The sequence below is a fragment of the Pantherophis guttatus genome, chromosome 3 (assembly GCF_059756535.1).
Source record: "Pantherophis guttatus breed Tessera chromosome 3, ASM5975653v1, whole genome shotgun sequence".
Classification (NCBI taxonomy): domain Eukaryota; kingdom Metazoa; phylum Chordata; class Lepidosauria; order Squamata; family Colubridae; genus Pantherophis; species Pantherophis guttatus.
The window spans coordinates 196,913,959-196,926,804 of NC_142065.1; the positions used below are offsets into that span (position 1 = coordinate 196,913,959).

The window sequence follows — 12,846 nt, forward strand, 5'->3', positions numbered from 1 at the left end:
GAAGTGGAATAACTTAATAAATAAGTGAAATAACTGGAAATATAGGATTAAAATTAGGAATAGAAACTGAGTGTGTACACACACACCCACACCCACACCCACACCCACACTTCTGCTCTATCTCTAACAATGCCGCTTTCCTCAGCCAGCTGACATTTTATAGGTCATGTTTTTGTTAGCTACCTCATGTTATTAGCAATTTTTCAAGTCAGCAGTCCATGAAGGGTTTGTCTGAAGTGCTACACAAATCAAAAAAAGTGTCACCTTGCCCCTGCCCCCTCTTTTTGTACATAGTTTACTCTTATAATTTATTTCCTCTACTAATCAGGAAGAGCAAAAAGACAAAGCCCAGATTATCAAAATTAAAATTGCTTAGCAGACCAGTACATTTTCATTTCCACGTTCCACTTCAAAAAGTTTGTAAAACGCCTCTGAGACAAAACCAGCCACATTTCAGCTTTGATCCACAACTTAATTCTGCATGAATTAAAAAAGTGAAGGCTTTTAGTTTTTTTCCCCAGACTTCTAAAAAGGAAAAAAAAAATTGGCGGAGAGCTGTTGAAATATAAATCAGTTGTCCTTTCTCCTAACTGAAGGATAATACATTAAAGCAGAAGTGAATGGAAACATAATTGAAAAAAAAGTGAAAAAAGTTTAACTGGGGGTTTCCCTTTCAAAAAAGACTTTGTTGCTGGAGAATGATCAGAATTCAAGCCATACCTATTTTCAGCTAGCCAAGGAGGCTAATATTTATACAGTTCTACATATTTTATAGTATCCAATCCATCTAAAATGTTAATGTTAAACTATATTTGAAATTTTGTAATCCACATATGATCTTTGACTCCTGAATTACCATGGCACGAGGAACCAAAAACATGAACACCAGGATTTTTTAAACCATGGTTTATCACAAAAATATTTCTCTCGTCCAGCCTTCTCCCAACATGGTGCCTTCCCAATACATTAAACTATAATTTCCAGAATTCCCAGCCAGCAGGTTAATTGGGAATTTTGTGGGTGTTAAATTGGACAAAATCATTGTCAACACTTCCTTTTCAATGTGTTTTAACTTCATGGTGTACTGTATATTGTTTTTGCTTTTGTGCCTTGACCTCTGTCCTTTTTTCCGTAATTCCAGAAAAAAGGCAGGAAATCTGAATTTGCCAACTTATTGAAGATTTTATAGTTCTGGGACACAGACTGAAGATACAGGATATAATCAATTCATAGAAATAAAGATTTAGATCTCACATGTGCCTTAATCCCGATTCTCCAAGAAACTGTTTGCATGTTGCTTGTGTTGAGGTATACGTGAAATAACATAGATATACAACAAATCCATCTTTAGGACCAACACTTAATACCAACCTGAATCCAAACAGCAAGATTTGCTGTTCAACATTATGCCTGATTTACAGTACTTCCTTAAAATATCTGAAGGTAAAGTTCAAAGCAGCAGCAAAACCTTAAAATACCTGAAAGTAAAGTTTAAAAGTGGCAGCGAAACCAGAACAGGGCCATCCAGGAGGGTTTTTATTTTACTTGCTTCCACATCACTCTGAAAACAAGCAGCAGGGATATAAAAAGTGATGGATTTTCCTTCTGGACCATTACCTGCAATCAAAAGGGAGTCCATCCTGGGAGGAGGCTGTGGCGGCTTGAAGAGTTTGTTCAAGTCTTCCTCAGGAAGGGGAGGTTCTCCTCTACTCTGACGCTGTAGGTTTTCTTGCTGACGTCTCTGCTGGTACTAAAGACACACAAGAGTTCAATAGATGCTTTGATCCAAAGGCCATTCTTTGGAAAACATCTGAAGGAAAGGTAAGAATGCTCTTTGGGTAGCTTAAACTAAGTTACTTGGCTGATCTAGACCAAATACTGAATGATTTGTGATCTAGCTAAAGGTAAAGGTTCCCCTCGCATATATATGCTAGTCATTCCCGACTCTAGGCGGCGGTGCTCATCTCCGTTTCAAAGCTGAAGAGCCAGCGCTATCTGAAGACGTCTCCGTGGTCATGTGGCTGGCATGATTCAATGCCAAAGGCGCACGGAACGCTGTTACCTTCCCACCAAAGGTGGTCCCTATTTTTCTACTTGCATTTTTTATGTGCTTTCGAAGTGCTAGGTTGGCAGAAGCTGGGACAAGTAACACAAGCTCACCCCATTACGCGGCACTAGGGATTCGAACTGAACTGCCGACCTTTCGATCTACAAGCTCAGCATCTTAGCCACTGAGCCACCGCGTTCCATCATGATCTAGCTAAGCCTTTTGAAATCTCCAAGAGGTCCACCAGCTGTGTTTGAGCTGTCCTTTCCCGCTCCTTTCTTCTCAATGAATTCTATGATCAGTGTAATTTCCTCCTTTCAATTATGATTTTTCCACTGTGGTCCAGTGGCCCCATAATGGGAACATGTGGGAGAACGTTCAGTACAATAATAAATTGGGGGATTTTATCTTAAGGGATTAATATTGCCTTGAATGATAAGACAAATTGATTCCTACAAATGCCTGTCTAGAAGCTTGCTACCTAACCTAAGAGTGGCCCTAATCGTGATAGCTTTCTTGATTCATGTTAGAACTTGGCTTTTCCAAAGGTCTTTTGAAGCTGAAGTGAAGTTATTGGGACCAGATGGGTATATAAGATAGGTTCATGGTTTTTCCTCAAAGTCATTTTTTACATTGCTAACTCGATCTGTACACCGTTTGGAGCTTTTTAGAAGCTGTATACAAATTCTATCAATTCCCCCACCTTCCAATGCTGAGTCATGCTTTAAATAAGTGATCTTTGATATAAGGATCCTGGGACAATCAATATAGAGGTAGCCCTCAAGCAATTTACTCTATCTGGGCTGGCTATTCTGCTGCTAATATAGCAGGCACTAAATGCGAGATCATGTGACCAGGACTGGGCTTTCCATCTGGAAAGAGACAAAACCAATGTACTCAGTTTCACAACTACAGTTTTTGTTTGCCTCTTAAGCAAATTCCTATCCTTTGGAATGCTTGAAGGTCTGCTTACTTTCTTGTACATACTGAAAGCAATGCAATTACCCCAGCAGCCCGGGTTGGAATGGAAGATATGTCATGCAAACAGCTTACTCTTGTTCTGTCCCCAACCACACGCACACACACCAACAGAGTTCAAGAGTTAAAGACCAAACCAGCCAGCAAAATCCTTTTCCTTATGATAACAGAACTTGGCAACAACCTAGTGGCTGCCTGCCAAGAGTTTATTATTTACGAAGAGGAGAGATAACTTCTCCCCACTTCTGATACATCAAAAGAAACAGCTCAATAATTACGGAGTTAATCAAGTCCAGAGATAATCCAGCAAAGTCTATAGCAAAAGTCTGGCAATGCAGAATGGCGTGGAAGCCTTCAGTTTTGTTCGTCACAAGGTTTGACTGGCCACCACGCTCCCTTTTATATTCTGTGGCTCCAGTGACTCAGTGACTCAGCCTAATCTCGGGCACGCCTTTTCTTCTGTTGCATGCGCTTATCTCTGCGACACTGGCATGGATCCAGCCAAGACTCATTACCCTCATCACTGTCCATCTGTGGCTGCGTGGACGTGCTTGGCCCCGGCCCTATCTCTTGTCCTTCGACGGACACCGAAGGCATTGCCAGAGGAGGGTCCTGGAGAGGGAGGCCTTGCCAACTCCTCTCCTTCACTCTCGGAGTCCTCTCCTGCTGATGACACAGGCTCAGGTAATGGAGCTACAACACCTCTCTTGAAATGCCTTTGCCACCAATCTTTCTACTCTGTGGGAGGGGAGAGGGGGGGAGAGCAAGGATTTCTGTAAGCAATCTCTCCTTTGCCTGACCTCTTCCCACCCACCCCCACCCCACTGGCAAAGCAGAGATTGGAGAAGGATTTCAAGAGAGTAAGCTGTTTGCTTTTCTACACATCGAAAGCAAGTGATTGTGTTTTTGCCTAAAGGCCGGAAAGAGGTTAGACAAGGAGAGATTCCTACAGAAATCACTTGCTTCGCCCCCAGTCATGCCCTCACATAGCAGAGAGACTGAAGAGAAAGAGATTTCAAGAAAGTATTTGTAAGCTGTTTGCATAGGGCGCCTATGGTTCTCAGCTACAGGCTTCCACTGCCGTCATACTGCTTTTGATCTTTAGAAGAACAAACAGCTTGGTATCTTGCTATCCCTTTCTCTCCAGTCTGTGCTTTGCAAGGCGGGGGAGGGAGATTCACAGGTCAGGCACAGGAAAATGCATACTGATTGTAATGGCAATTACATGACTGAAGGGCACTGCATAGGTTGTAAATGGGCTGCGAAATCCCGTCCCGTCCCGTCCCCCAGCACTGTCATAACTTTAGACTGCAATTTAGATGGTCAGTAAGAGAAGACTACATATAACCTCTTTATTTCTGGCCTACAAGGGTCCTGAGTTCAACAAAGGCAGTATTATATTTTATGTAGCACATCTGGATTTCAAAATGCAGAATTATATTCCTTAGGAAGGCAAAATATACTTTAATCCACCCATCTCCTTTTAATACTGTGCAATCTAAAGCCACTATTACAAGCCATGCTGTGACCCACAGATCTTTAATTGCTCATAGAAAAATGGATGGTCTCAGACTTAAAAGGGGAGAATGTGGGAAGATTCCAAACCTTAAACTGAATTGTCTGGCAAATAATTTCTTCTTGAAGAGAAACTGACATCATTTGAAAGACCACTTTGAAGCAGAAAACGTGGAAATTATAGCCTGTGTTCTAAAGTGGGCTTAGCATAGTATGTGATGCAATCCCAATCACTTGGCATCACATCCTGCCTACTGTAGCTCTCTCCTCCATCAAAACGTTGTCACTTTGAGTGTTTAATGGAAAACTGTCCACTCTTGCTCTTCATTAAGCTCCCCAAGATGTTCACATCTCAATAGCCATAGGGACTAAACATCTGATTTGTACAACATGTGTAAGTAAGTCAGTCAAAGGCCTCATGCTGTAGTCACACATTAATGCTTGGAGAGTAGATGGTTGGCTTAGCCTACTTGTGCAAACCTCACCCATTATCTTACATTTATGGCATGATGGAGCTATGACGTTAGCAGAAACTATGTTAAGACACTGACCAATTTGAACTACTGATTTACCATTTCAGCTTTTTGTATACAAAATCAGAAAGGGTACAAAGAGAAAAAGAAGAGCAGAGTGGGCAGGTCATAACATTAATTTAAAATGAATGCAGCTTCACTTTCAATACAGTTTGAGATTAGTAAAAGAAAGAAGGCAGTCTGCAAATATTCCCAATATTCTCATTTTTAAGAGAGAGTTTACGTATTGTTATGAGGTACGTAGACAGGCAAAATAGCAGATTTTATTCTCTGTCTTGCCCGTCCCCCTTAAATGGCAAACATTTAAAGCTTCAGCAGTACAGATTTTGTTACATTTCTGGCCGGTGAATCAAGAAATGTCTGGTGACATTTTTCTGCTTGATAGTGGAACACAAAATGCATCCAGATTTAAAAAAGATGAGTGAATAAGAGCATAAACATTTGTATGTCAGAGAGAATGAAAAGTGGAAAGGAATGGGAAGGTGGCAGGGAGAAGCGGAGAAGGAAAGAGAACAAGAAGGGGGAAAAGACATCCATAAAATGTATTTTTATACTTCATATCAAACAGGTATTTTCCCCCCCAAAATTGCTTGTGCTTGCATTCAACTGTAGAGCTAAATAAAACAAGTAGGGCCAGCAATGGTGCATGAAACCCAACTACAGCAGGGGTGGGTGCTACTTACCTTTACTAACAGTTCACAACGGGGCCCTGCACACATCCACAGAAGCTTCCTGATGATGTCTGGGACAGTGGGCGGAGCCTCCCGCCGGTTTTGCTACCAGTTCTTATGAACTGGTCGGTCTGAACTGGGGGCAACCCACCACTGAACTACAGCCATTAGAAGGTGAGCAAGAACTACTAGGTAACCTTCCCTGATTTCCCTTCACCCCCTTCAAATCAGTTTTTCCATCTTTAAAATTGTTTCATAAATTTGCCTCTGCAGATTTATACCGATAAGTCAAGACGCACTCGGCAGCAAATCCCATGTTCTCCATGTAATAAATGCCAAGGACTGAAAGAGCGGCTTTCTAAACTGACTTGTATATTTAGGTGATGTAATTAAAAAAAAGTGTTCCTGCCAATTTGAATTTTGCTATCAAAATCCCGTTGTGAACTGATTCACTCTCAAACATTTTGACAGGCGGCCTGTCCCCCCAAAAAACTTACTTGGTGTTTTTGCTGTTGCTGCTTGCTGGTATTCCTTAGGTAGGTGTTGTATTTTACAATATCTTGACTCATTTCATCCACTCGGTCCATCAACAGTTGTAGGGTTTTGCTAAGATGATTACTGAAACAGACAAGGAGATATTCTGATGAAGACATGCAACTATTCTGAGGAAAGACAATGCTCATCAAATTGAGCTGAATCTGCCTTATGAATTCACAATATGTCTCTATTTTCTTAAAGTTCACTGAGCTGGTACCTATTGTCTATATATCTCTTGCTGTAGTGAGTAGGAGTTAAGAATGAAAGAAAGTCTCATGTTACTAAAATGGTCAATTTCCATTTTAGCTAATACAGTACACCAATTATTGATTTCAGAAACCAGTACAAACATTTATTTATTTATTATTTATTTGTTTATTTGTTTATTTATTTATTTGTTTGTTTGTTTGTTTGTTTGTTTGTTTGTTCAATTTATATGCCACCCTTCTCCGGAGACTCAGGGCGGCTTACAATGCGTTAAGCAATAGCCTTCATACTTTTGTGTATACCTGCTTAGTAGGGCTTTTGGCCCCCCCAAGCAGTGTTCTTTTTTATACAAAGTCAGCTTATTGCCCCCACAATCCAGGTCCTCATTTTACCTACCTCGGAAGGATGGAAGGCTGAGTCAACCTTGAGCCTGGTGAGATTTGAACTCGCAGTAATTGCAGGCAGCTGGCAGCTAAGTGCTACTTAACAGCCCTTTAGTCCGCTGCGCCACCAAGGCTCCTCTAAATCACCATTACCTTATTAATGCTATGAAGACATGTCTCTAATATGACACATCCAAGACTGTTGTTCATGTATGTTTAAAGGCACTGTTCATTCTAGACAATCTGTGTCCGGCTGGATCATCATTTCAGAGATACTGCCTTATGTCTAGTGGTTAAGGCACCAGGCTACAAACTGGGAGACTGTGAGTTCCACCTTAGGCATGAAAAATGGCTGGTGATCTTGATCAGTAACTCTTAGCCCAACCCATCTCACAGGATTGTTGTTGTGGGGAAAATAGGAGAAGGAAAGAATATTAAGTATATTCACAGCTTTGAATTATTACATAAAAATGACAAAGGTGGGATATAAATAAAAAGAACAATAACAGGTGGGGAAAAAGCAGTGGGAGCAGAAGAAACTTTCTGCCAATTTCCCCACTGAATTCCCTTCCCTCCCTCCTATTTGAAAATAGTTATCTAGCAGGGGAATGAAGAAACTAAATGAACAAAATGTTTCAAAACCAAAAAAACTTAATCCAAGATTCTATTTTGTATCAGCATAACTATTTTATATTATTTCAGTTTGTGCTTCCACTAGGACTTGGAAGACTGAAAAAAAAAAATAAAACAAGCAGAAAATGATACATTAGATGTTGAAAATTTAAGAACCAGCCTGAAAAAAAAAGTTGATAAACTGAAGAACATGATTATCATCTGTCCTGCTGAAATCATTATGGAAATTCTTAACTTCGTGTTGACTTTATTATAGGTTAAGGGAGCTGAACTGGGAGCTGAAGGTTTTTGGGCAGTGAAAACAAGAAAGATACACAAAATAACCCTTGTCAAGTTCTCATTGTTTTTACAAAAAAAGTAATGTGAAGATAAGAGTCAATTTCCTGTTCAATCACTTGAGAATTGGTGATATTTTAATCTCATGAGGATGCAAACCTTCACTAAAAGGAAAATTCCCATGTACTCAAAATATCAAATTTCTTTGGTAATGTTTCCCATTTTTAATGGCTGTTTATTTGCTTAACAAAACAGATAAGATTCTGGGTGGATTATGGTCAGCTGGAACAGTAGTGTATGAAATGGAACTCTGCATGAAGTTGGACTCACAATCCGATCAGTCCCAACCACAATGGCCAAGCAGCAAAGATGCAATCCATGGACCCCCCTTCATTATCCAAGGCAAACATGCTCAACAACTAGTACTGTTATTCAATAAAGTGTCAAAGAGAATATTGTGCAGTATTACAGGCCTTTCCGAAGGAAGTCTTCTTAGAACAAAATATAGCGGGTGCTAATATTTGTAACTCAGGGTTGATATGAGGAGTCCATGGTGCTTCTTCTCTGATCTTGGTTGTTTTCTTGCACGTTTCATCACCCAAAGTACGTAACATCATCAGCACTGATGATGTTACCTAGTTTGGGTAATGAGACGTATGCAAGAAAACAACCAAGATCAGAGAACAACAAGGACCCCACAATGGGTACTACAAGACAGAAAGTTTTTCCAGTTAGGGCGTCTATGATTTGGAAAAAAAATCTTCTGAGACAGACTTTTCCGGTACCGACTCATTTATATTTGCAATTCAGAATATTAGATTTCACAGACAAATTGGAACTTAATTTTGTGGCGGGTTTTTAATATGTCCTATAGTTACCTATAGTTTCAATTGATTGTGCTTTTTTTAAAATGTAAGCTAATATATATGCAACTGAAGAGATAACGTGTTCTCTTATTGGACAAATTCAAAATGCTGATGAACAGAAGATGTATACTGAAGTGGTGTGCCAAATCATCAGGATGTTAAATTAGATTAAGAGCTGATTTGGAATTGCAATTTATACATGATTAAATCTAGAAATAATCTATGATTATGATTATTGACTGATAATTTGAAGAGGTATTATCTAAGAATTTACAGGTATAGCCATTACTGTTCTAGAATGGAACTGAAGGCAACCAACATGTTTATAATATGGGGTCTCTTGTGAGTGTCAATTATATAATATTCAACTTCTTCTGTAAAACAGTTTTCCTCACACTAGTGACCTCTATATCTATTGGACTTTCTCATAATCCACAGTTAGCACAGCCAATGGCAGGCTGTTTGAGTGATAATGTAATTGGAAACCCATCATATATGGACACATAAAGTTGTAGAAAGTTGCCAAAGGATATTCTTCAAATCTTGTTTTTAGGAATATAAAAAAAGGCCAGAAAAGTATTCTCAGTGAAAAGGTCTCTTACAAAGAAACTGATTTGAAAGCCTGAGATTAAAAAAAAAAAAAAGCATTTTATCTGAAGGAAAATAAATGTGTTGAAAAGGAGAGAGAGGCACAATTCATATGAATGGAAAATAGAGAAACTGCAGTCTAAGATGTAAGTTGAATCATTTTGTGCATAATTCTGTCACTTACAAAAGCCATCTTGAACTTTAAAATCCTAATTGATGTCTTACCCATATCTGTTAAATCACTCTGAAGTCAAATTGGCTTCTGCCAATATGCTATCCTCTGGAAGAGTTGGATGACAATTCTCTCTCTGAGTTAGTATGAAATTGATGGAAACATGATCCAAATGCCTCTCTTTTTGTAATAACCAGGTGAAATTCTCCAAGCATCTAGCCTATATTTTCTGTCAATTTAATACTAACAAAATGAAATTCAATGGTGAAAAAAGTAAGGTTCTACATTTAGGGAAGAAAAACAAAATGCACAGGTACAGTATATGTGATATCTTGCTCAATAGTAATAACTGTGAGAGGGACCTTGGAGTCCTAGTGGACAACCATTTGGATATGAGCCAGCAGTGTACAGCAGCTGCCAAAAAAGCCAACACAGTCCTAGGCTGCATAAACGGAGAGATAGAATCAAGATCACGTGAAGTGTTAATATCACTTTATAATGCCTTGGTAAGGCCACACTTGGAATACTGCATTCAGTTTTGGTCACCACGATGTAACAAAGATGTGGAGACTCCATCTTTGTTACATCGTGGGGACCAAAACTGAATGCAGTATTCCAAGTGTGGCTTTACCAAGGCATTATAAGGCATCTAGAAAGAGTGCAGAGAAGAGCAACAAAGATGATTAGGGGACTGGAGGCTAAAACAGATGAAAAACGGTGGCAGGAACTGGGTATGTCTAGTTTAATGAAAAGAAGGACTAGGGGAGATATGATAGCAGTGTTCCAATAGCTCAGAGGCTGCCACAAAGAAGAGGGAGTCAAGCTATTCTCCAAAGCACCTGAGGGCAGGACAAGAAGCAATGGATGGAAACTAAGAGAGAAGCAATTTAGAACTAAGGAGAAATTTCCTGACAGAACAATTAATCAGTGGGAACAACTTGCTTCCAGAAGTTGTGAATGCTCCAACACTGGAAGTTTTGAAGATGTTGGATAACTATTTGTCTAAAGTGGTGTAGGGTTTCCTGCCTAAGCAGGGGGTTGGACTAGAAGACCTCCAAAGTCCCTTCCAACTCTGTTATTCTATTCTATTCTATTCTATTCTATTCTATTCTATTCTATTCTATTCTATTCTATTCTATTCTATTCTATTCTATTCTATTCTATTCTATTCTATTATTCTATTCTAATCTAATTCAAAATGATGACATTTCTGAAATGATTGTCCTCTCATTTCTACAATGATTTCAACTAAAGATGAGAAGCACATACTGCATTTTGATTTCAAATCAACACTTACTTGCTTGCGAGGCTGAGCAATTCATGTCTGTTTACCACTGCTGACTTCTTTTCCAGCTCCCAAAGAAGAACATTGATCAGGTAGGAGTTCCTGATGTTAATGGGGACTTCCTCAAACATGTTTTCAAAGGCAATTCCTGCTTTTTTCAACCTGAAATGAGAAAGCACACATATATTTCTTACAGTCACACCAGAAACAAGCAATATTCTCAGCTTCTCATTGCAGAGACTACCATGCTCCGTTTTTCCAATCGTGGAGAATAAATTTTTGGAAGACATGGAAGACAAAGAGCCTGGAGGGAAAACTGATTTATTCCACGCACTTGTAACATTTTTTACGGGAAAAACAGACCAAAATAAACAGACTTGGGTTGCAAGTGTGAAGGGTCAAGAAGCAATGATCATATCAAGATCTAGAGAGCTTTGGGGTTCCTTTTAAGCTTAATTAGGTTCTCTTACAAAAAAAATAAAAATAAAAATTGGAGGACAAGCAATATACCCGTCACTAAGTCATCCTAACAATATACAGAAACATTGGTGTCTTTGGCAATGCTGGAGGTGACAGTCATTGTCAATATGGTCAAAAATAAATTAATAGTCAGTTTGGGATATTGATTAAGACCTTAGGCTAGAAACTGGGAGATTGTGAATTTAGGCCAGTCCTTGGGCAAGTCACTCTCTCTCAGCCCCAAGGAGGAGCCAATGGGAAACCACTTCCCAAAAACTTTGCCAATAAAGACCAGTCCAGGCAGAAATCAAAAACTGAATAGAAGAGATCTTATACATACATACACACATATATAAATATGTATGTAAGTATATGTGTGTGTGTGTGTGTGTACCATGCTTCCCCAAAAATAAGACCTTGTCTTATATTTTTTTGCCACCAAAAAAAGGCACCAGGTCTTATTTTGGGGGAGGATGTCATCCATTGACTCACCTCATTTGCATGCGTTGCCCCCAGCCCCTTTTTCACTATCAGAGGCCTTCAGGAACTTCTTCATCCAGCAAGGTCTTCCTGAAGGTCTCTGCAGCCGATAACAGAGCTCTGGATCGATCTGAACCTCTGTTATTTGCTACAGAGGCCTTCAGGGAAGCCTTGCTGGCTGCAGCAAAAGAAATGGGCCGAGATGTGTGAGGCCTGGCTGCAACTATCTGAAGGTAAGTAGTAGGGCAGCTCCACTCCCCCATCCCCACCCTAGCTTTACCTATGCACCTTGGAGTGGGTGGGGTCTTAATTAGGGCTTATTTTGGGGGTAGGGCTTATATTGGGCTCACGTGTAAAAATCAAGCTAGGATTTACTTTCTAGTAGGTCGCATTTTCGGGGAAACCCGATACACACACACAAATTATACCCCCATGCCTTAAAAATTCCACAACAGTGGTGCTGCCTTCATTTCTGAACTCCTTCTGTAAAGAACTCCAGTGTTGCCAAATATACAATTGGTTTGCTTCTGTACAAAAAGCATATCGACCTCTACATGCACGCACAAAGCTTTTCAGAGCACGAATTCAAACTTGGCCTTTCTCCAGGCAAGTTTGCCACGCCAGTTACTTTTAAATAATTATTTATGCATTAGAGACTGCATGGGGAAAATACTACAACAATCTTTTTTTGGAAGTCCTACATGCTTCAAATCAGCATATTAAAAAAAATAGAGGCATAATCCTGGCAGTTGTCCTTTGACAAAAGAATATTGGCGAGATTCATGCAACATTCTAGCCATTAAAGTAACCCATACTGGTGGGTTCAATGACATGGTAAACTATAAATTACTGTTTACAAACCATAATGACTGGACATGCTAAATCAAAACCAGGCAACCATATTATGATGTCATCTGTTCTGAGAATTAGATCAATACAGAATGGGATTCTTGGATTTTCAATGTCGGTACACTGCAGAGTACCATTATGGTCCTTCATTTTTTTTTTTTTTTGTTTTTTTTTACCATGTTTTCATTTATAATTTAAAACTAAAGGTGAGTTTTAAAGGCTTCCACACGTCTGTTCTTTGTAGCCACAATCCAATTTAAAAAAAACTGGCACCAGAGGTGGGTTTCAGCAGGTTCTGACCAGTTCTGGAGAACCGGTAGCGGAAATTTTGAGCAGTTCGGAGAACCGGTAGTAAAAATTCTGACTG

At 39.5% G+C, this 12,846-nt stretch overlaps 1 protein-coding gene across 1 annotated transcript in view; it reads right to left on the minus strand.

Annotated features, from left to right (window-relative positions):
- The window catches only part of EIF3H (eukaryotic translation initiation factor 3 subunit H), an 82,593-nt gene that overhangs the window by 2,298 nt on the left and 67,449 nt on the right, over nucleotides 1-12,846 (minus strand). Inside the window, exons 5-7 of the mRNA XM_034422209.3 lie at nucleotides 10,704-10,853; nucleotides 6,242-6,362; nucleotides 1,618-1,750 (exon numbers count right to left, since the gene is read on the minus strand). Coding sequence (XP_034278100.1) covers nucleotides 1,618-1,750; nucleotides 6,242-6,362; nucleotides 10,704-10,853 — 404 coding nt within the window. The remainder of the gene's footprint in view (nucleotides 1-1,617; nucleotides 1,751-6,241; nucleotides 6,363-10,703; nucleotides 10,854-12,846) is intronic.